The sequence below is a fragment of the Salvelinus alpinus genome, chromosome 8 (genome assembly GCF_045679555.1).
Source record: "Salvelinus alpinus chromosome 8, SLU_Salpinus.1, whole genome shotgun sequence".
Classification (NCBI taxonomy): domain Eukaryota; kingdom Metazoa; phylum Chordata; class Actinopteri; order Salmoniformes; family Salmonidae; genus Salvelinus; species Salvelinus alpinus.
In genome coordinates, this window is record NC_092093.1 from 31,997,306 (window position 1) to 32,022,286 (window position 24,981).

The following is a 24,981-nucleotide window of genomic DNA, read 5'->3' on the forward strand; positions in this document are numbered from 1 at the left end:
GTTTTTTAAGGTTAGGGTCCCTTACTTCCAGTGAAGGGAAATCTTAATGCTACAGCATACAATTACATTCTAGACGATTCTGTGCAAGTGTTTGGTGAAGACCCTTTCCTGTTTCAGCATGACAATGCCCCCATGCTCAAAGCGAAGTCCAAACAGAAATGGTTTGTCGAGATTGGTGTGGAAGAACTTGACTGGCCTGCAAAGAGCCCTGAACTCAACCCCATCGAACACCTTTGGGATGAATTGGAACTCCGACTGCAAGCCAGGCCTAATCGTCCAACATCAGTAGCCGAACTCACTAGTACTCTTGTGTCTGAATGGAAGCAAGTCCCCGCAACAATGTTCCAACATCTAGTGGAAAGCCTTCCCAGAAGAGTGGAGGCTGTTATAGCAGCAAGGGGTGACCAACTCCGTATTAATGCCCATGATATTGGAATGAGATGTTCGACAAGTAGGTGTCCACATACTTCATGTACTGTATATCTATCCATGACTCACATGCTTTGCATACGAACCCGTTGTTCTTGCCAGATTGGTTGGCATTACTGTGTCACTGTCATTGAAATGTGCAACTGTCAGGCATAATTAACCAGTCAGGACAATATAATGTGTCCTCTGGCCCTAACATGTGCATTGCAGCAGTTACATCCATTGTTGCAGTTTATAAATCAATTGGTCTCAGATTACCTGAGATCCAATCAAAGGGCTGTCATATTAGGATTCTAATTGCTTCATACAATGGGAAAAACATCACAACATGAACAATTCATAATTAATGCTTTGTATGACACAAACCCAAATTAGACAATCAAAAAAAGACTAGCTATCTTTAATTTCATGATTTCAAGAGTAATCTTTGATTCCAATTATGCAGGAAATATGGTAGCTGTCACAACTCTCTCCCCAAAAATGTCAATCATATCCATAGCAGTTATTTCAAATGGAAAATAATTGTCTCTCGAAATGCTTCATCACACAGAATATGATTTATCACCTTGCCTACTATGTGAGTTTGTTACAATAAGTTTCACTGATTCATTTGGTTTGCTCAAAATGAACCACTTGTCACGATCGTCGAAATAACATTTGGACCAAGGCGCAGCATGATATGGGTCCCACATATTTTTATTTTTGAAACGCACAAACCAATAAAAAAACAGCAAACTATACGTGAAGCTATGGAGTGCTCACAGGCAACTACACATAAACAAGATCCCACAAAACACAGTGGGGAAATGGCTGCCTAAATATGATCCCCAATCAGAGACAACGATACATGGCTGCCTCTGATTGGGAACCATACCAGGCCAACATAGAAATAAAACAACCTTGATTACCCACCCTAGTCACATCCCGACCTAACCAAAATAGAGAATAAAAAGGCTCTCTATGGTCAGGGCGTGACACCACTCAGCAAGTGGCTGAAGAGCGTCCTTGAAGATTCTGCACTCTTCGTGTCCTTTCCCCAAAACACATGTAAATATTGGACGATAAATTGTGCCTTCCTGTATTATACTTACAGTTGAAGTCGGAAGTTTACATACACTTAGGTTGGAGTCATTAAAACTCATTTTTCAACCACTCCACAAATTCTTGTGAACAAACTATAGTTTTGGCAAGTCGGTTAGGACATCTACTTTGTGCATGACACAAGTCATTTTCCCAACAATTGTTTACAGACAGATTATTTCACTTATAATACACTCTATCACAATTCCAGTGGGTCGGAAGTTTACATGCACTAAGTTGACTGTGCCTTTAAACAGCTTGGAAAATTCCATAAAATGATGTCATGGCTTTAGAAGCTTCTGATAGGCTAATTGCCATCATTTGAGTCAATTGGAGGTGTACCTGTGGATGTATTTCAAGGCCTACCTTCAAACTCAGTGCCTCTTTGCTTGACATCATGGGAAAACCAAAAAAAATCAGCCAAGACCTCAGAAAATAAATTGTAGACCTTGACAAGTCTGGTTCATCCTTGGGAGCAATCTCCAAACGCCTGAAGGTACCACGTCCATCTGTACAAACAATAGTGCGCAAGTATAAACACCATGGGATCACGCAGCCGTCATACCGCTCAGGAAGGAGACGCGTTCTGTCTCCTAGAGATGAACGTACTTTGGTGCGAGAAGTGCAAATCAATCCCAGAACAACAGCAAAGGACCTTGTGAAGATGCTGGAGGAAACAGATACAAAAGTAGGTATATTCACAGTAAAAACGAGTCCTACATCGACATAGCCTGAAAGGCCGCTCAGCAAGGAAGAAGCCACTGCTCCAAAACCGCCATAAAAAAGCCAGACTACGGTTTGCAACTGCACATGGGGACAAAGATCGCACTTTTTGGAGAAATGTCCTCTGGTCTTATGAAACAAAAATAGAACTGTTTGGCCATAATCACCATCGTTATGTTTGGAGGAAAAAGGGGGAGGTTTGCAAGCCGAAGAACACCATCCCAACCGTGAAGCACGGGGGTGGCAGCATCATGTTGTGGGGGTGCTTTGCTGCAGGAGGGACTGGTGCATTTCACAAAATAGATGGCATCATGAGGCAGGAAAATTATGTGGATATATTGAAGCAACATCTCAAGACATCAGTCAGGAAGTTAAAGCTTGGTCGTAAATGGGTCTTCCAAATGGACAATGACCCCAAGCACACTTCCAAAGTTGTGGCAAAATGGCTTAAGGACAACAAAGTCTAGGTATTGGAGTGACCATCACAAAGCCCTGACCTCAATCCTACAGAAAATTTGTGGGCAGAACTGAAAAAGTATGCAAACAAGGAGGCTTACAAATCTGACTCAGTTACACCAGCTGTCAGGAGGAATGGGCCAAAATTCACCCAACTTATTGTGGGAAGGTTGTGGAAGGCTACCCGAAACATTTGACCCAAGTTAAACAATTTAACGGCAATGCTACCAAATACGAATTGAGTATATGTAAACTTCTGACCCACTGAATGTAATGAAATAAATAAAAGCTGAAATAAATAATTCTCTCTACTATTATTCTGACATTTCACATTCGTAAAATAAAGTGGTGATCCTAACTGACATAAGACAGGGAATTTTTACTAAGATTAATTGTCAGGAATTGTGAAAAACTGAGTTTAAATGTATTTGGCTAAGGTGTATGTAAACTTCTGACTTCAACTGTATATGTTCTTATTCTTATATTTGATTATTTCTTATTGTTGTTGCATTGTCGAGTAGGAACCTGCAAGTAAGCATTTCGTTGGACAATGAATACCATGCGTATCCCATACATACGACTGATAAAACTTGAAACCTTTCTCAGAACTGCAGTTAGAAGATTTTAAGGGGTGGGGTCAGGTTATCCCCAAAAGCAAGCTTCACTCCCATAGCCTAATCCCAGCATGTAGTTCAAGGCAGGGCACAAATTTCAACCAATTGAAATATTTTAAATATCCAATCCATTACCTATTTTGAAAATCATGAGATTTGCAAAGCCTAGGTCCAAAGCTATATTATAAAGTCTAAATCCTTTTTCACCATTTGGCTCAATAATCCTTACAATTTCTATTTTTTTGCAGAAATCAAAACAGTATATATAAACTAATGGTTTTTTCAATAAACTGGACAAAATTGTTATAATGCATTCCCTTTTTATTTTGTGAGAGAATTTGTGTGATACCAGTGTTTTTCAGAGGCGCATTTGTACAAATCAATAACATTGTCAATGCATTAGGATAAAACATTAAATCAGTCATCCTATTGCAGTTAGCCTACTATTCATAATGCTATATCATCAAGCATAGAAAAAATAAGGGAAATTCAAAATTACAAACTATCTCGATGTAATTTTCTTCAACATCATATTAAAACAGAAAGAAGCATCACTGAATAGCCTATACGACAGAAGTAATAGATTTCATAAATTCTGGCCAAAGATTTGAAGTTCAACAGTGTCATCAAAGTGCTGTTCACACCAGGTAATCATCCACCCACTAGACCTGAGACATAGTACTATCAGGATTGACACGAATGGTCCGTCCACTCTTTCTCAAGTCTTGTAACTGCTTAGCAGGTTTCCCCACTCCTTCCTCAAACCTCTTCTCCACCACAGGGAGTACAGTATCGTGAAGGAAGGACGCATTTTGTAGAATGAAAGCTTTCTTCTCTGCCTCCTGTTCACACCGCAGGCTGTAATCAACGTGCTGTACAGCCACAAGAATGATCTCCCTCAGGCTCTCCAGCAGCACCATGTGCAACTCTGGGAAGTAGAGCTTCAGCCCCTCCTCTAGGAAAGCCATCATCTGTTTGGTGAAGGCCACGAGGGTGTAGCTGAGGTTGACCCAGCAGTCGTCTCCTGTATACTGACTGAAGCTGCTCATGCCGCAGCTGCACATTTCCTCCTTCAGCTTGGTCAGTGCCTCTGGAGTCATCAGGTTCATCTTCCTCCACATCTCCTCAGAGTTGCGGTGCTTGGTGGCCTCAATGATGATCTCCTTGTAGCTTTGCAGGGCTGACTTGATGTCTTTAACCAAGAGGGACTGCAGTGTGAAGGTGAGGTCCAGGCCAATCTCACTGAGCTGCTTGCAGTGCTCCTTGGCCACCTTGACACACTCAGCTGCAGTGGAGAGGCTCTCTTTGCTGTCAAACACCTGCCCACTGAATGCATCCACAAACATCTTCATGGATGACCGGGACCAGACCACAAATGCAGAGTAGCAGCCTGTGTTACCGGCAAAGTCCATCTCAAATTCTTTGGCAGTCTCCAGCAAGCTAGTGAAGAAGATGTTGCAAAGCTTGTGTATGTAGAGCAGAGTAGCCCCCTCAATGCGCAGCTGGCGGATGGCGGTCTGCACAGCAGCGGCTCGGTTCTTAAGGAAGAGCTCACAGGCTTTGGTGGGCTGCCCCAGCCGGATTAACTGAGACACGGCCCGACGGGTCGCTTTGGGTCCTCCGCGGAGGGAACGGTCAGGAGAAAGCTCAAACACCAGCACCTCCGTCAGCTGTCGGACACGCTCATCCACCTTCACCCTGAGGTTTTTCACCCTCAGGTTGACAGGCTGGTCCTTCAGGTAGTCATTCAGCTTGTCCAGGAGGTCCACGCCACCTTCAAAGTCCCGCTGGGCAATGCACACGTCCAGGTCCTCGGGAAGCTCCTGGATCCACTCCAAGCTCAGATCCACTGCCTCCTCTGAGTCAAAAGGGTTGGCCTCTTTGTCATCAAAAGGGTTGGTCGAAACCGAGGCTTCTGGTCTCACAGGTGAGTTGGGAACCTCTACCTCTTCCTTCTTGTGTTTTTCTTTTGTCACTTTGTTTTTCTTGGTCTCATCAAGGATCTCCAGCCACTCCTTTTTAATCTTGCTGTTCTCTGCCTGAAATATGCGGCTTTCGGGGAACATCAGGATTTTGAACATGTCCTTCATTGGGGGGTGGTCCTTCACGTTGACAATGGCAAAGTTCTCCAGATCATACAGTGCATTGTATTTGTACTTCACTGTACCATGGCGATTCGCTAACCAGGTGGCAATGAGAAGGCAGTCATTCATCAGGAAGGCATGCACTTTTTGAAGTTGTGCCATGTTGTCCACATCATATTCAACCAGGTCGCCATTGTACACTAAAAACCTGCCTGGGGTGTCCATAATGTTTTTGCACCCCTCCACTTTCTCAAGCAGTGTAGTCAGTGTTCTCTGTTTCACTTCCTCTGTGTCTTTAGGGAATGCTGCCAGCATCTCCTTCGCAGTTTCATCCTTATCTGTTGAGAGCAAAGACTGGGTAATGCTCTCCATTATACTTTTCTGCTCTGTCAAAATATGACTCAGTTGGTACATCTCACTCTCCAAGTATGAAATCTCTTTGGCAGTTTCGATGAACTGTCTGTAATTCTTGTAGACATTTTTCTTCAGGTTTTGAGCCGTTTCATCTGCCAGTGTCTGTATTTTTTGACGATGTTCCTGCAAATCTCTGTCGCCATCAGATTGTTGTGAGAGATGCTTGACATAATTCTGCGGGTCGAAATTAGCTGATTCTAATTGCTTGCGCAGTCTGTTCGCCTGCTCTGCCATCTCCCAGGTTACTGGGTGTCTTCTTCTGATTAAAAAAAAGGTGTCTTTTTCTGATTAATATACATAAATATGTGATGTTTTTTAGCTGCTGCGCTGACAGGAAATATGTTAACACCCAAAACACAGACAGAACAACTTCTTTGCCCAAAACGTCACGAGACGGAAATTAGGTGGCCAATAGAAGGTCTATGGTTTAAAAAATAAATGTAAAATAAAATAAATAAAATAAATTGTGCGCTTAGTCATTTAAGTTATAGTCATATTGAGAGATAAAAATTACAGTCAACATTTGTATTTTATAAATGTTCTTTCATTTCAGCGTATTTATATAAAATCCCGAGTAACTATTTAGTTGGACAACATTTATTCGCGAGTGCCACTGTGGCGGAATAACGTATCCCAGAGTTCCCAACAGTACCATAGAATGAAGGATACCACCGTAAACTAGGAAAGCACTTACACAGGAAGTATTTTGAAAAAGAGCGAAAACATTTTTTCTGTAGTATTGCCCGTTAACTAGCTAAATAATTACAGAAATGAATCTACATTTAACTTAAGCTGAATATTGAGATACTCTTACGTAGATATAGCTATATGACAATCAAATTGATTAGACCGCGATGACAGTCATCTGATGGTTGCTAAAGTTAGAGCTATCCAGCGCCAAATCATATGATTGGGTTTTGGTGCGTTCATTAGCCTACTGGCTAACGTTAGCTATTTAGCTAGTCAACGTTACAACACAAGCTATCTAATTTAGCTATCTTATATCCATCTAACTTGAATTATATGTTCATTCATCAGTAGTTGAACATGGACGAAGATTTCCTGCTTGCCATTCAGCTGCAAGAGCAATTTAATTCCGAGGCATCCACAAATTCAACAAATGATGACAACAGCTATGGCCAAACCACCAAAAAACGGAAAGTTGAGTCTAGCAGCGATGTCATCCCCTATCCACGTCCATCTATTGCTCCAGAGAAACCCATGTCAATCGTGGATGAGTCGTGGGAGACGCTTGACCCAAGCCCAGATGTGAGGGCGATGTTCCTGGAGTTCAATGACACGTTCTTCTGGGGAAAGCTCAGTGGTGTTGAAGTCAAATGGAGCCCCCGAATGACACTGTAAGTCATTGTTGTATCAATCATCAGATATGATTCACGTGTTTCTGATTGGAGCTCTTACATTAGAACATGTTGCCCATTCACTATCCGTGTATAACTCGAACTGTGATTGTTTTCTTGTGGTTAGAGTATTCCCTTATGTTATATTATTCAATGTATTTTGTCCCCTCATAAAATCTTAAATTGTAGGTGTGCAGGTGTGTGCTCTTATGAAGGACGAGGTGGACTGTGTTCTATTCGACTCAGTGAACCTTTACTGAAACTCAGACCCCGTCGGGATCTTGTACAGGTACTTTGACTAACAAACCTGAACCTTCTCAGATTGATAACAATTGTATAAGATTTAACACATGCAAAGTGGCTGTGGTGGCATTTATTCAGTATAGCATAACATGAAAAATACTCTGTTATTTATTCCAGACACTTCTGCATGAGATGATCCATGCACTGCTCTTCGTGACTCTAAACAACAGGGATCGTGATGGGCATGGACCTGAGTTCTGCAAGCACATGGACAGAATCAACCAAGCTACTGGCACTAAAATCACAGTAGGTTCTTCTCTGTGTCCAGTCAAAGTGTACTTGGTGTTGATATGCATCTGACTTCTGAATCAACGGTGTTCCACCAGGTCTATCACACATTCCACGATGAAGTGGATCTCTACCGTCAGCACTGGTGGCGCTGTGATGGGCCCTGTCGAACTCGCAGGCCTTACTTTGGATACGTGAAGAGGGCAATGAACCGTGCCCCCTCAGCCCAAGACACATGGTGGGGGGACCACCTGCGTTCCTGTGGGGGGACTTATACCAAGGTCAAGGAGCCGGAGGGTTATGGAAAGAAAGGCAAGAAGACAGACACCAGCCAAGGCAAGACAGACACCAGCAAAGACAAGAAGCCTACAGACAAGCCCACAAGCAACAGCAAGCCTTCCAGTACAGCTATTGCAGGTAATACATGTCTCTTTCTCGTTTGATGAATGCTGAGAGCAGTAATATAATTTATAATTCAAAATATGGCTTAGTGAATGTGTCTTGGTGAATCTACATTTTATTTCCAATGTTTTTGTCTCAGGCTCTGGTTTACAGGACATAAGGAATATCATCCCATTCAGTGGCAAAGGCTTTCTGCTTGGAGGGAGTTCGCAGCCATCGTCATTTCAACTCAAGAAACCTATTGTCAACAGTCCCACAACACCCTTCACTACTCCTGTGTCCCCCAGGCTTGTGCTGTCACCTCCAGCTCAGGCGACGGCAAAAGGAATTGACTCGCCTGGACGGCCAGGTCTGAGCTGCCCACAGAAGAAGGGGAGCACAAGCACCACAACTTCCATAGCAGGGGGAGCACACGGTCCATTCAGAGGACTGAAACCCCATGTTAAAAAATCTGTCAGCAACACCAAGGCATTTGTCAACATCAGTGGCTCACCTGTTAGGATTTACAAATCCAACACCACTGTGTCCAAGCCACAAAGTGACTCCTCAGACACTTTCAAGACCAAAACAGAGCAAAGGTCTGTCCAAGACCTCTTTAACGCCAGTGGCTGGAAGTCTGGAAGTGCAGCTAGTTCTAGTACCTCCACTGCCTCAAAACCTCCAGATGAGACTAAAAGTGCATTTTCAACTGTGGGTGGTTTGAACTTTGGACAACCAGCCAAAGCTGTCAGTTCCTCAGACACCAGACAACTGGATAGCCATTTCTCTGGTGTTGCGGCCACATCAAAACCTGCCGTGTCCCTCGAGCCTCACCCCTCAAAATATTTCAAAGGCCCTAAAAAGCCTAGTGGAGTCAACATTCCAGTTTCTAGGAAGAGGCCTTGGGAAGACCGCACCTCTGCTCACATCTTTGACTTCTTTCAGCAGACAATTGGTGAGTCATCACCATCCACGTCAAGGAGTACAAGGGAGGACATTGCCATGCCGACAACCCCAGCAGCCCATCCTGCAGTTCAGAACAACTCTGCCAGCTCTGCAAGCCTTACTGTGAACGTCAGCTGCCCTGTATGCCAAGCCATGGTGCAAGAGTCAAAAATCAATGGACATTTAGATTCCTGTCTCTTGTGAGAACTGAAATGTGAGGAGAATGCCCTGCAGCTGTTTTATATTGCACAACCTCTAACAGGTCTAAGCATAGGTTAAGTTGTATAGTTTGTTTCCCTGAATTCAAAGCCGGTTTTGCTAATAAGTTGAAATATCATTTGTATCTCATGTAGTACTGCTGTAATTAGAGATAAAGTTTTCCAGTTTGCATCTCCTACATCATGTAAAACCCTCTGAAAAACCCTGTTGGTTTAAGTCTTAAAGAAGAACATCTGGACTGCACCGGGTTGTTACGTTTATGGTAGTTTGCAGAGTGACTTGTGCCTTAGTAGATCCATGTAAATATTTCCAAAAACGTTGATCAATTGTGAAATGCTACCTCAGATAACCATGTTTAAGAAAATGTTCCAAATGTTTTAGCATTGGTCTTCGCTCATGAATAATTTATTTCATTGGTGCCACTTTGACTTGATGGGTCAAGGCGATGTTGCCATTGCATAGGCAATTTGCTGCGGTCTTGAATTTGGAAAGTGTCTTCCTGGTATGCTGATCGGGCAGTATTGAATTTCACACGTGCTTGCTATTCACTTCTCTAGGCCTTAGAATTCGTCACATTCGACAGGGTCAAGTATTTTACAAGGGCATGTGCTGACTCATGTCATCGATAATAGTTTAATGCCTTGTTCAATGGAAAGCACTAATGTGAATTTCTCTTAAGCCTCTGTAAATTATCCGTAGTAGTAGTGTGTAGCCAACCAGTAACAAGGCTGTTATTGAAGATATTTAGTGTTTTAGTTGTCTTGTTTTTAAATTGTCATTGGTAATACCATCATTGAAATAGTATTAATGTATTTGCAGATTATTTTCTGCATGTGTGCTGCTGATATAAATGTTAAATTGAATGTTGGATTTGTTTTGTTTCTGATGAAGTAAGACCAACGTTCATGTTTTAATTGGAATGTTTATGAAGGGAAAATTAAATGTTCTTACATACCTTCTATGTGTCTTTTGACTGAATGAGTCCTCCTTCCTCAATGGCAGACTAATAGAAATCAATAAGATGGTCTCAAATACCATTTCATCATATAAATATACTAATTCAATTAACTGAAAAATGACATAATTCTCAGACACATACTTCAATGCCCTTACATGCTTAGACACATTTGAATAGAATTCCTGCCCTCCCAGGGGCATAGAGCATTGTTGAGAATCCTCTTTTGATTCACATTCAAAGAGTACAGGAAGGTGTTATGGGGACGTAACTAGACCGGGCCAAGAGAGCAATGACAGTTTCTGAAAAGAAAAACTGCTTGTGCAATATAATACCAATAGTGCTATTTTTGTCTGTGGTCTTACATGTACAAAGGAAGGTTTTCCCTGAATGATTTCTGGTTCATTCTGGAATAAAATCAAGGCATATGTTATTTGGGGAAGGATGATGCAGGGGCAGTGGGGTGAGATATGTCATGGCAGAGGGGCAGAGAGGGAGGGCAGTAGAGTTCAAGGCACAACAATGAGGCAGGCAGCTGTGTCACAACTTCTGCTCATCCTGACCTGCTAGATTCTGAGGACATCCCAGATGATTAGCACAGTGAAAAATAGCATACAATGCATTTTAGTGAGAAGACACACAAATGAGAAGCTCTAAGATAAGTTGCACCTGTTTCCTCTAGCCTGTTTTTAAAGCACATGTCCACAGGGGTAAATTCATAATCCGTTCATCTTGAGTGCACTGCAGTCAAAAGTCACCAACACTTAGGAAGGCCTAATGGGGTAGTCACTCAATAACTGTCCTTGTCTTGACTGTGCAGTGTATCATCAAAAACACATTGTGAGTACATTTCAACTCGTATTGACGCACTGCCAATTCATAGAGTATAAAATAATGTTTTTTAAGTAAGGGAATAAATTGATCATTTCGTTTTTCACATTTACAATTACACATAATTTGTTGAGACCTTGCTTCTTCAATGACATCTGCCCTAGTATAGGCCACATGTGCCTCTGTTGGGTGGGCTTTGTCTCTTTGTTGAGGGGCTGTTAATGAAACAGGACCATGGTTGGAAATCCCACCATCTGTCCTTCATACTGAAAACCTTTGTTCTGCAGACACATGTCATGAAGACCTCAGCCTAAGTAATGCCTTTTGAACTATTCTCAGCCGTATTCATGTAGCATATGTCATGTTTGTTTCTTTGCGAAGTGTGCCATTATACTAAACAACATTATATCAATGCACTTGTATCCCACAATTGGAGAATTGCAAGAAAATAAGCTTGATAACTTTCATTTGATAAAATATGAAATTATGGCTATTAGGTGGTTCCTCATTATCATTGGTTACGTTTACACAGGCAGTCCAATTCTGAACTTTTTCACAAATTGGCCTTTTGCCCAATCACAACAGATCTTTTCACAGCAGGTGTTTTTCAGAGCTGATCTGATTGGTCAAAATACCAATTAGTGAAAACAAATATCAGAATTGGACTGTCTGTGTGAATCCAGCCAATTGTCTTATAAATAAATCAAATCCTCACACTGTAGAGCTGAATTAGATAGGAGCGTCTCTAACACCCCCCCCCCCCCCCAAAAAAAAAAAAATACTGGTGAAGGTTGTAAATATTCAACCACACTTTCCTGTCCGTCACCGTGGGTGACGCCCAATCCAACTAGAATGTGTTAAAGGGACAGGAAGTGCGAGCCAGAGCCATAAAGGAGATTACGGCTGTTGGCGTCAACGAATAATTCTACTGTTGCATGGTGCTCGTCGGAGAGGCGAATTTCTTTACCGAATGTGGTTATTTATAACCACTAAAACTTCTTCCCACTAAAGTATTGAATTTAAGGTAAAGGTATAACGATGAACGGTAAATCGGCAAACGGCACAGCGGGCGGAACACTGGCCTTCATTGAGGGGCTACCCCCACTGCCGAAGAGCCTGAGCGGCTTGCTGAATTCAAGCGGCGGGTCTTGGAGAGAGATGGAAAGGATGTATGCAAAGAAAACCATGATCCAAGACGACCTTAGTCGTGGGCGAAACAATTCCGACAATCTGCTTGCGAATAAACCGGCCAACCTTGATGCGGCTTTAGCACTCCTCCGAAAAGAAATGGTAAGTGGAGGGGATGTGATTTCTGATTGCAAACAGGATCGTGATGGGTTGTTTTCAATCTCATTTTACAAGGCAGAATGGTGAAATCACGAGAACAGCTGTTCTGACAGTCACGAAATTACTCCAAATGACTTCATTAATTCATGGTCTAATTAGTACCGTAATTTTTATAGTCAGCTGAAAGATGTAAACAGAAATTTTACACTAGCAGTTTCTAATTTCTGTGATAAGATTTGCAACACTGTAGCCAATACTCAACGGTGGCAGGACCACGATGAAACATGATACATTGTTGTTGCTTGTAGGATTTGATGCCAGTTTGGGTTTCTTTGATAGCCTACAGTCTATACTAAATTTGTGAATTTGATTTGTGAACAGATGTTTCTTTGAGTAGCTATTTGAAGGCTTACAAATCGAAATGAAATCCTCACTGTAGGCTTGTCTTATGATTAATATTTTATCCCATAAAATATTGATTGAGTGGAGAGAAACAAATATTTCTAGCTGAAGGCAGGAAGTAGCCCTTGATCATGACTGTTCCATTACACTACCCAACTCACTGGATGAAGCTATCTTCTGTAGGGTGGGAGCCGCGACGCTCGGTCTGAACATTAACAGGCATCACTTGCAGTACGGTTTTGGAAGCATAAGGACTTTCTCATTTATAATATGAAGGAGCTATTATCGGCGAAACATAATACAAAAAATGTTGCATTGATACATAACTTTATAGGGGTAGTGTTCCCACACGGCCATATTTTATGCTACAGCACTTGTTTACGAAAACAGATTGAATACAGAGTTAACTACCTTCTAATTAGCTATCTGCGTCTAATTGGCTGTCTGCAGAAGACAGAAGCCATACACATGTTGTCACTGAAATACTGTCTGCTGCAACTGTTAAAATCGGTTAAGTGAGCAGTAAGTGTGTATTTTGCACTTGGGAAATTATTTAGATGTATTATGAAAGTAGGGGGATTTATGTTTCAAGAACTAAACTACAATTGGCAACTGATTCACCTTTTGGATGATGGAGTTGGCTTCCTGAGCCAATTCGCCCTTTAAACAGAACATTTAGATGCATAGACTGCACCTTTACTCCTTAGTTGTTGGGTAGAGAAGAAGCAATGTTAGGCTCCTTTAGTCCAATATTGGGCTCGGCATGAAGTACCATCTGCTCTTTTGTCTAATCTCTAAAGTTTAGGTGAGCACTTAAAATAATCCTGGTTTAATTTTGTATTTTCCAGGTGGGGTTGCGTCAGCAGGATATGTCTTTGCTGTGTCAGCTCTGGTCCCTTCACGAGTCAATCCAGGAGTACAAGGGCAGCTGCCATGACCTCAGCGCCGGGCACGGGATAGAGAATGGCTACTTTGATGAAGATGATGAATACTACCAGGAGACGAGCACAACACCAACTGACCAACCGGAGGGAAGTGAGGCGACGTCTCCCAAAAACGGGACTAGCAAGGACTCCTGGCTAGGAGACTCTTTCCACATCACCATCTGAGAGACTCATGAGCTGATCTGCTTGACTCCACACATTTGAGGCAATATGCTTTTTTTAATAAAGAGCTGTGCCATGCATTGTTTTGCTGGCTTATAGTACTTTTTCCGCAGACCTTTTCATACAAATATATAAACAAAGGTTCATTATTTATTATAAATTATAATATGGTCTTTTTTTTCCTCATTACTATGGACATTTTTAGTTGAGTTTTTTTTTAATGATTCGTTGTGAGTACTTCCAAGCTCTGTCAACACAATGTTTACAGGGTTGAATTCCCAGAGACTGGGAAGGTCTTAATAAACAAAAGGGATGGGATTCCTGTCCCTGCAATCAGTGCGGGAGGAAATGAACTTTTAGATGGCATGTAGTGGCAATGTTGACTGTTATGGATTTGTGGACTGGGTGGAGTAGGCTGGAGAAAAGTATAGAAATGTGAAAAAGTATTAAAATGCTGGAAACGCTTACTTCTGGAATGGTTTATACCGGGGTAAGTAAGCATGTGCTTCTTCGAAGCCCTATGGTGTGCTTAATTTCATATTGTGCTGTGGCTCTCCATACCTTTTCAGTTAACAGTTCTTCAGTTATCACCATCGTAACCATTGTTTTCATTTAACAAATCAATACAGGGTACTCATGAATTCATATATTGACCCCACTAGGACATGCATTTAGTGCACGTATGGCAATTGTGTCCATTACGGTGTTCCATAGCCAACTGACACCAAGTCTGCACTCTCAACATTTAGCTGCGTAGACTGCTCATCAAAATAATATAGGCTAGGAAGTCCATTCTAGAAGTGAAATTTAGCTTTTGTATCCAGACTTTTTGTTGTGTAAACTGGTCCACAATTCATGTGTTTGTGGTACGCAAACCAAAGAGTACAATTGACACACCTGGGCTGAATTGTAATGGGTTTTAGGAATGATATTGTGCAATGTTCTTCTAGATGCTCCTAGTCAGTTTTATTTTTCTTCAGTGTTACACAATATAATGAATGTTTTGTAGTACAGGAGGTTGATCTGTTTAGACATGTGTTTTCTTGACTATGATTAATGCCATTTGACAATATACACACCAGCGGATGACTGGAGGTCAGATACAGCAGGCTTTCAAAATGGGGAGTTAAAAGAAAATATCCTTGGTAACTATGCCTCAATGTGTTATGTACTAAATTTTCTACCTCCAGCTTCACCGAAAATGTATATATTACTGCCACCAGCCCCACATTGAAAGTCAGTATTACAGGATAGCATCTCTTATTTTTCTGCATCACACTAAACAGAAATCTCCACACTTAGTGCCTTTTGTGCCTTTAGGTCTCCAACCTTGGCTATTGCTGTTATCTGTCCCTTCATCTCACAGCACTTTTCTCAATCTGGTCATGTCTTTCGGACGGTCTGATGGCACACGTGGTGCATAGTATGCTGTAACTCCAGCACAGTTACTTGTTCAATTCCCACCGTAAAAGGAAACAAGGTTTCTTCACCAGCGTCAATAATCCAGAGTAATACAGATGTGAAATGTATACAACTGCATCCCGATGAGATTCGGTTTCATGTGGCGATATCCAGATGAACAATGTTTTTGTGCATCTGCATTGCTTACTGTTTGGGGTTTTAGGCTGGGCTTCTGTATAGCACTTGGTGACATCTGCTGATGTAAAAAGGGCTTTATAAATACATTTGATTGGTCTTGATTTCATCCAATCAGAAATCTGTTCTTTTACCACAGTCATTTCAAGGAGTTAGCGCTGAATCAGAATCTACAGAGAGCCAATATAGGCCTCAAGCCAAGGAAATTAAACTTCAATCTTAGCAAACATTTTACGATCAAAGTGTGAAGAACATTGATGTGTTTTAAGTTTAGATTTGCTTCTCTACTCAATGATTTCAGTCCATATTTTGAATGAAAAAAGTCAAGATGAATGAATCTGTTATCTACGTAATATGAATTTCATCTATGATGTATATTTGATTGTTCCCTCTGACAGAACTCAAAGACAATATTTGAAGGTTATGTTTTGTTTCAATCCATTCCTCATATTTGTTATTTTTCAGTGAATGACCATACTACTGTTTTTGGAAATTTGGTTTTATGTGATAGTTATACGTATGGATTTAATAAAATGACTTTACTCAGATTTGTCTGTTATTCCTGCATGAAACTGTTATTCACAGGCAACTGAACACAATTGTCTACTTTGTAGCTCTAAAATGAGCTTTGGCTTTACAGGTCAGCATGCACCACTTGATAGGGTATTGATCAAATGCCACCTTTGGCACCAACAGAACATTGCATCATTGCACTTTAGAGTGACTTTGGATAGTTTATTATAGCTGCCATAGAGACATTCTTCTTTGACTATGTTTAGAGAATTGTGCGCAATTTCAACACTATTGCTGTTTGACAGTTTAAAGAATGATTGTCTTGTTCAAAATAAGCACCAATTAATGTATATGAAGTGTGACATGTAACTAGACATCTACTGTATATGTACTGCTGAAGATAACAGTGTTTCTATCTCATAGTGAAAACTGAGAAGCAAAGCTTCTGGAATGTCCTGCTCAGATAAAGTAGCGAGCTATTGCACAATCTGGCTCTGCAAGTGTTTTCTTATTAGGTCAAGGCTCCGTAGACAAATCATGTGAACAACACTGGTGGACCCTCAGATAGTTTCCCTGTTACTGTATCTTCTCACAGGCAGTGAGCGTCAACCGTCGTTGTCATATACCAAGTAACCCAGCTGGGCAGTTAATATCAGGGCAGAACTAATCTCCTCTCCACACACTCAGACTTATGTGTGTTCCTCAGAGTACAGTATGGGCTGCATGTATTCAGATGAGAAGTGCCCTTTTGGAATGCAGCCTGTACTGAACACGACTCTGTGCTGTGCTGTGCTGGGCTGAGCATCTGTTGAGGAGATTGTGGTGGATTAACATAATCTTCATTGAAAGTAAATCCAAGGTACAGTATGCGTGACTCTGCCACACAAGCACTGGGCTATGTGCAACCGGGCTGTGTCAACACTCAGACCACAAACACACTACTCACCTCAAAGCTTAATCAATTAATGGGAAAAAAACAATTAAATTCCCTTGGTTTTACAAACTCCAGAAAACACTCAAGTATAAACCATGTAACTAGTACAGTTTAGGAGTTTTCAGATGAAGTAGTATACACCATTCATTTTTCACATAGGGGATTTTACAAACACTTAAAATAAGGGCTGTGTTTTGTGTAGGATCATAATAATGGAGCACACTTCTTATTGCTTATTTCACATTTCTAGCATTGGGCTGCAATAGAATTAAGAATGGAGTCAATGGAACGGCATCAAACACATGGAGGCTATGTGTTTGATATATTTGATACCATTCCACTAATTCCGCTTAAGCCATTACCACGAGCTGTCCTCCTTTTGTTTTTGCCTTTAGTAACCTTCTGTTTTATGTTACCATATCATACTAATTTGAGTGTCCCGGATTTAGATTTACTATGTTATGTCTAGTCTATGAGACCAAGTTGATTAAGCATAACAATTTGGGTTAAGGGCCTTGCTCAAGGGCCCATCGGCAGAGTTTTCACCAAGTCGGCTCAGGGATTCAAACCAGCGACCTTTCGGTTACTGGCCCAACGCTCTTAATTGCTAGGCTACCTACCGTCCTTGGTTAACTTGTCTAGAGCTCACAGCTTGGCTTTGGCACAGAACAGTCAGCTCTGCTTCAGTGATCCTGTCTGACTTTTACTCTCTGAGCCCTGGACCTGGCTGGAATTATCATCATGAGCTTACACTGAGCTCTTGTTCATCTCCTTCACTGACATAGAGAATTATAAATCACACATGATCTATTCTTCATGACATCTTTTGTCCCTATGAATCAAATGTTATTTCCCTTTAAGGGCACATTTATACACTGGTCTCAAAATTGTAATGCCTCTGATGTGATTCTTGTTATACTAATCTGATTATCCAGACTCATGATCAATCACTTCACCAGAGGGGTATACTGCAAAGCAGGATCAATAAGCTAGCTAACGTTGACAAGCAACCAGAAATTACTATTGATTACTATTCATTAACAAAGCTAAACTTAGATACACTATATGACCAAAAGAATGTGGACAGCTGCTAAGTATGTGGACAGCTGCTTGTCGAACATCTCATTCCAAAATCATTGGCATTAATATGGAGTTGGTCTTCCTTTTGCTGCTATAACAGCCTCCACTCCACGCTTTCCACTAGCTGTTGGAACATTGCTGCGGGAATTGCTTCCATTCAGACACAAGAGCGTTAGTGAGGTCGGGCACTGATGTTGGGCGGTTAGGCCTGGCTCGCAGTTGGCGTTCCAATTAATCCCAAAGGTGTTTGATGGGGTTGAGGTCAGGACTCTGTGCAGATCAGTCAAGTTCTTTCACACCGATCTTGACAAACCATTTTTATATGGACCTCGCTTTGAGCATGGGGGCATTGTCATGCTGAAACAGGAAAGGGCGTTCTCCAAACTGTTGCCACAACGTTAGAAGCACATAATCATCTAGAATGTCATTGTATGCTGTAGCATTAAGATTTCCCTTCACTGGAACTAAGGGGCCTAGCCCGAACCATGAAAAACAGCCCCAGACCATTATTCCTCCTCCACCAAACTCTACAATTGGCACTATGCATTGGGGCAGGTAGACTTCCCCTGGCATCCGCCAAACCCAGATTCGTCCGTCGTACAGCCAGATTGTGAAGCGTGATTCATCACTCCGGAGAACGCTTTTCCACTGCTCCAGAGTCCAATGGCGGCGAGCTTTACACCACTCCAGCCGACACTTGGCTTTGCACATGGTGATCTTAGGCTTGTGTGCGGCTGCTCGGCCATGGAAACCCATTCCATGAAGCTCTCGACGACCAGTTCTTGTGCTGACGTTGCATCCAGAGGCAGTTTGGAACTCAGTAGTGAGTGTTGCAACCAAGGACAAACAATTTTTACTCGTTACGCGCTTCAGTCCTCGGCGGTCCCGTTCTGTGAGCTTGTGTGGCCTACCACTTCAAAGCTGAGCCGTTGTTGCTCCTATATGTTTCCACTTCAGAATAACAGCACTTACAGTTGAACGGGGCAGCTCTAGCAGGGCAGTAATTTGACGAACTGACTTGTTGGAAAGGTGGCATCCTGTGATGGTGCCGCGTTGAAAGTCACTGAGCTCATCAGTAAGGCCATTCTGCGGCCAATGTCTGAAGATTGTCTATGGAGATTGCATGCCTGTATGGTAGATGTTATACACCTGTCAGAAATGGGTGTGACTGAAATAGCAAAATCTACTAATTTGAAAGGGTGTCCACATACTTTTGCATATATCATGTACATGTTATTTTTTTTAATCAATTAGACCAAACCCATTTTAATCTTATCTTAAAAAATATACAGTACCAGTCAAAAGTTTGGACACACCTACTCATTCAAGGGTTTTTCTTTATTTTAATATTTTTTATACATTGTAGAATAATAGTGAAGACATCAAAACTATGAAATAACACATATGGAATCATGTAGTAACCAAAAAAAGTGTTAAACAAATCTAAATATATTTTATAATCGAGATTCTTCAAAGTAGCCACCCTTTTGTGGAATTTCTTTCCTTCTTAATGTGTTTGAGCCAATCAGTTGTGTTGTAAAAAGGTAAGGGTGGTATACAGAAGATAGCCCTATTTTGTAAAAGACCAAGTACATATTATGGCAAGAACAGCTCAAGTAGACAAAGAGAAACAACAGTCCATTATTACGTTAAGACATGAAGGTCAATCAATCCGGAAAATTTGAAGAACTTTGAACGTTTCTTCAAGTGCAGATGCAAAAACCATCAAGCACTATGATGAAACTGGCTCTCATGAGAACTGCCACAGGAAAGGAAGACCCAGAGTTACCTCTGCTGCAAAGGATAAGTTCATTAGAGTTAACTGCACCTCAGATTGCATCCCAAATAAATGCTTCACAGAGCTCAAGCAACAGACACACCTCAACATGAACTGTTCAGAGGAGGCTGCATGAATTAGGCCTTCATGGTCGAATTGCACCAAAGAAACCACTACTAAAGGACACCAATAAGAAGAAGAGAATTGCTTGGGCCAAGAAACACGTGCAATGGACATTAGACCGGTGGAAATCTGTCCTTTGGTCTGATGATTCCAAATTTGAGATTGTTGGTTCCAACTGCCGTGTCTTTGTGAGACGCAGAGTAGGTGAACAGATAATCTCTGCATGTGTGGTTCCACCATGAAGCATGGAGGATGAAGTGTGATGGTGTGGGGGTGCTTTGCTGGTGAAATTGTCCGTGATTTATTTAGAATTCAAGGCACACAACCAGCATGGCTACCACAGCATTCTGCAGCGATACGCCATCTCATCTGGTTTGCGCTTATTGGGACTATCATTTGTTTTTCAACAGGACAATCACCCAACACACCTTCAGGCTGTGTAAGGGCCATTTGACCAAATACGAGAGTGATGGAATGCTACATCAGATGACCTGGCCTCCACAATCACCCGACCTCAAACCAATTAAGATGGTTTGGGATGAGTTGGACAGCAGAGGGAATGAAAAGCAGCCAACAAGTGCTCAGTATATGTGGGAACTCCTTCAAGACTGTAAGAAAAGCATTTCAGATTAAGCTGGTTGAGAGAATACCAAGAGTGTGCAAAGCTGTCATCAAGGCAAAGTGTGGCTACTTTGAATAATTTGTTTAACACTTTTTTGGTTACTACATGATTCCATATGTGTTATATCATAGTTTGTATGTCTTCACAATTATTCTACAATGTAGAAAATAGTAAAAATAAAGAAAAACCCTTGAATGGGTAGGTGTGTCAAAACTTTTGACTGCTACTGTATACTGTATATGCCACCACCAAGCTGCCACCACCAAGCTTCACTGTAGGGATGGTGCCAGGTTTCCTCCACATGTGATGCTTGGCATTCAGGCCAAGATTCAGAGAATCTTGTTTCTCATGGACTGAGAGACTTTAGGAGCCTTTTGGCAAACTCCAAGAGGGCTGTCATGTGCCTTTTACTGAGGAGTGGCTTCCATCTGGAAGGTTCACCCATCTCCAGAGGAACTATAGAGCTATGTCAGAGTGACCAACGGGTTCTTGGTCACCTCCCTGACCACAATTCTCCCCCGATTGCTCAGTTTGGCCGGGCAACTAGCTCTAGAAAGAGTCTTGGTGGTTCTACACTCCATCCATTTAAGAATGATGGGGGCCATTGTGTTCTTGGGGACCTTCAATGCTGCAGACATTTTTTGGTACCCTTCCCCAGATCTGTGCATCGACAGAATATTGTCTCGGAGCTCAACAGACAATTCCTTCGACCTCATGGCTTGGTTTTTGCTCTGACATGCACTGTCAACTGTGGAACCATATATAGACAGATGTATGCCTTTCCAAATCATGTCCAATCAATTGAATTTACCACAGGTGGACTCCAATCAAGTTGTAGACACATTTCAAAGATATTCAATGGAAACAGGATGCACCTGAGCTCAATTTCGAGTCTCATAGCAAAGGGTCTGAATACTTACAGTTGAAGTCGGAAGTTTACATACACCTTTTTCACAATTCCTGACATTTATCCTCGTAAAAATTTCCTGTCTTAGGTCAGTTAGGATCACCACTTTATTTTAAGAATGTGAAATGTCCGAATAATAGTAGAGAGAATGATTTATTTCAGCTTTTATTTATTTCATCACATTCCCAGTGTGTCAGAAGTTTACATACACTCAATTAGTATTTGGTAGCATTGCCTTTACCTTTCTTAACTTGGGTCAAACGTTTAGGGTAGCCTTCCAAAAGCTTCCCAAAATAAGTTGGGTGAATTTTGGCCCATTCCTCCTGACAGAGCTGGTGTAACTGAGTCAGGTTTGTAGGCCTCCTTGCTCGCACACGGTTTTTCAGTTCTGCCCACAAATTTTCTATAGGATTGAAGTCAGGGCTTTGTGATGGCCACTCCAATACCTTGACTTTGTTGTCCTTAAGCCATTTTGCCACAACTTTGGAAGTATGCTTGGGGTCATTGTCCATTTGGAAGACCCATTTGCAACCACGCTTTAACTTCCTGACTGATGTCTTGAGATGTTGCTTCAATATATCCACATAATTTTCCTGCCTCATGATGCCATCTATTTTGTGAAATGCACCAGTCCCTCCTGCAGCAAAGCACCCCCACAACATGATGCTGCCACCCCCGTGCTTCACGGTTGGGATGGTGTTCTTCGGCTTGCAAGCCTCCCCCTTTTTCCTCCAAACATAACGATGGTGATTATGGCCAAACAGTTCTATTTTTGTTTCATAAGACCAGAGGACATTTCTCCAAAAAGTGCGATCTTTGTCCCCATGTGCAGTTGCAAACCGTAGTCTGGCTTTTTTATGGCGGTTTTGGAGCAGTGGCTTCTTCCTTGCTGAGAGGCCTTTCAGGTTATGTCGATGTAGGACTCGTTTAACTGTGGATATAGATACTTTTGTACTTGTTTCCTCCAGCATCTTCACAAGGTCCTTTGCTGTTGTTCTGGGATTGATTTGCACTTCTCGCACCAAGGTACGTTCATCTCTAGGAGACAGAATGCGTCTCCTTCCTGAGCGGTATGACGGCTGTGTGGACCCATAGTGTTTAAACTTGCGTACTATTGTTTGTACAGATGAACGTGGTACCTTCAGGCGATTGGAGATTGCTCCCAAGGATGAACCAGACTTGTCAAGGTCTACAATTTATTTTCTGAGGTCTTGGCTGACTTCTTTTGAATTTCCCATGATGCCAAGCAAAGAGGCACTGAGTTTGAAGGTAGGCCTTGAAATACATCCACAGGTACACCTCCAATTGACTCAAATGATGGCAATTAGCCTATCAGAAGCTTCTAAAGCCATGACATCATTTTCTGGAATTTTCCAAGCTGTTAAAGGCATAGTAGTGTATGTAAACGTCTGACCCACTGGAATTGTGATAGAGTGAATTATAAGTGAAATAATCTGACTGTAAACAATTGTTGGGAAAATGACTTGTGTCATGCACGAAGTAGATGTCCTAACCAACTTGCCAAAACTATAGTTTGTTAACAAGAAACTGGTGGAGTGGTTGAAAAATGAGTTTTAATGATTCCAACCTAAGTGTATGTAAACGTCCAACTTCTACTGTATGTAAATGTATTTCTCTTTTAATTTGTAGTAAATTCGCAAAATGTCTAAAAACCTGATTTCTCTTTGTCATTATGGGGTTTTGTGTGTACATTTATGAGGTTATTTTATTTTTTAAATCCATTTTAGAATAAGGCTGCAACATAACAAAATGTGGAAAAAGTCAAGGGGTCTGAATACTTTCCGAATGCACTGTACAGTGGGGAGAACAAGTATTTGATACACTGCCGATTTTCCAGGTTTTCCTACTTACAAAGCATGTAGAGGTCTGTCATTTTTATCATAGGTACACTTCAACTGTGAGAGACGGAATCTAAAACAAAAATCCAGAAAATCACATTGTATGATTTTTAAGTCATTAATTTGCATTTTATTGCATGACACAAGTATTTGATACATCAGAAAAGCATAACTTAATATTTGGTACAGAAACCTTTGTTTGCAATTACAGAGATCATACGTTTCCTGTAGTTCTTGACCAGGTTTGCACACACTGCAGCAGGGATTTTGGCCCACTCCTCCATACAGACCTCTCCAGATCCATCAGGTTTCGGGGCTGTCGCTGGGCAATACGGACTTTCAGCTCCCTCCAAAGATTTTCTATTGGGTTCAGGTCTGGAGACTGGCTAGGCCACTCCAGGACCTTGAGATGCTTCTTACGGAGCCACTCCTTAGTTGCCCTGGCTGTGTGTTTCGGGTCGTTGTCATGCTGGAAGACCCAGCCACGACCCATCTTCAATGCTCTTACTGAGGGAAGGAGGTTGTTGGCCAAGATCTCGCGATACATGGCCCCATCCATCCTCCCCTCAATACGGTGCAGTCGTCCTGTCCCCTTTGCAGAAAAGCATCCCCAAAGAATGATGTTTCCACCTCCATGCTTCAAGGTTGGGATGGTGTTCTTGGGGTTGTACTCATCCTTCTTCTTCCTCCAAACACGGCGAGTGGAGTTGGACCAAAAAGCTCTATTTTTGTCTCATCAGACCACATGACCTTCTCCCATTCCTCCTCTGGATCATCCAGATGGTCATTGGCAAACTTCCGACGGGCCTGGACATGCGCTGGCTTGAGCAGGGGGACCTTGCGTGCGTTGCAGGATTTTAATCCATGACGGCGTAGTGTGTTACTAATGGTTTTCTTTGAGACTGTGGTCCCAGCTCTCTTCAGGTCATTGACCAGGTCCTGCCGTGTAGTTCTGGGTTGATCCCTCACCTTCCTCATGATCATTGATGCCCCACAAGGTGAGATCTTGCATGGAGCCCCAGACCGAGGGTGATTGACCGTCATCTTGAACTTCTTCCATCTTCTAATAATTGCGCCAACAGTTGTTGCCTTCTCACCAAGCTGCTTGTCTATTGTCCTGTAGCCCATCCCAGCCTTGTGAAGGTCTACAATTTTATCCCTGATGTCCTTACACAGCTCTCTGGTCTTGGCCATTGTGGAGAGGTTGGAGTCTGTTTGAGTGTGTGAACAGGTGTCTTTTATACAGGTAACGAGTTCAAACAGGTGCAGTTAATACAGGTACTGAGTGGAGAACAGGAGGGCTTCTTAAAGAAAAACTAACAGGTCTGTGAGAGCCGGAATTCTTACTGGTTGGTAGGTTATCAAATACTTATGTCATGCAATAAAATGCTTAAAAATCATACAATGTGATTTTCTGTATTTTTGTTTTAGATTCCTTCTCTCACAGTTGAAGTGTACCTATGATAAAAATTACAGACCTCTACATGCTTTGTAAGTGGAACACTTTGACTTTCTCAATTACCAACACTGAGCTAGGTATGTGTATTTTATTTGGAAGGATTATTACAGGGGTTTAAAACCAGTTTTGACATGTCCTTAAGGCACATCGGTGAGTTTCACAAGCAGTGGAATCTTTCAAAGCATGGATCTACAATTACCCGCGACCACCTGAGGCCTTTCATAACACGTTCCCACTGTTTGAAAGCACTGGGCTGGGTCAGCACGCAAGGCTTAAGGAGATCTCTGTTTATTGGT

The 24,981-nt window shown here is 41.9% G+C and overlaps 3 protein-coding genes across 3 annotated transcripts; 2 read left to right on the plus strand and 1 right to left on the minus strand.

Annotated features, from left to right (window-relative positions):
• Positions 1–3,605: 3,605 nt before the first annotated feature.
• Positions 3,606–6,198, minus strand: LOC139582958 (exocyst complex component 8-like). Its single transcript, XM_071413483.1, has one exon. The coding sequence runs from the start codon at positions 6,032–6,034 to the stop codon at positions 3,965–3,967; it is 2,070 nt and encodes a 689-aa protein (XP_071269584.1). The 5' UTR covers positions 6,035–6,198; the 3' UTR covers positions 3,606–3,964.
• A 290-nt stretch (positions 6,199–6,488) lies between these two features.
• LOC139582960 (DNA-dependent metalloprotease SPRTN-like) lies at positions 6,489–10,193 on the plus strand. Its single transcript, XM_071413484.1, has 6 exons — positions 6,489–6,720; positions 6,839–7,158; positions 7,348–7,447; positions 7,579–7,707; positions 7,788–8,106; positions 8,231–10,193. Exons 2-6 carry the CDS (start codon positions 6,848–6,850, stop codon positions 9,217–9,219), a joined length of 1,848 nt encoding a protein of 615 aa, XP_071269585.1. The 5' UTR covers positions 6,489–6,720; positions 6,839–6,847; the 3' UTR covers positions 9,220–10,193.
• Positions 10,194–11,693: 1,500 nt separating this feature from the next.
• LOC139582961 (protein FAM89A-like) lies at positions 11,694–15,957 on the plus strand. The gene is made up of 2 exons (XM_071413485.1): positions 11,694–12,310; positions 13,558–15,957. The coding sequence occupies exons 1-2, from the start codon at positions 12,059–12,061 to the stop codon at positions 13,816–13,818; spliced, it is 513 nt and encodes a 170-aa protein (XP_071269586.1). The 5' UTR covers positions 11,694–12,058; the 3' UTR covers positions 13,819–15,957.
• The last annotated feature ends 9,024 nt before the right edge of the window (positions 15,958–24,981 follow it).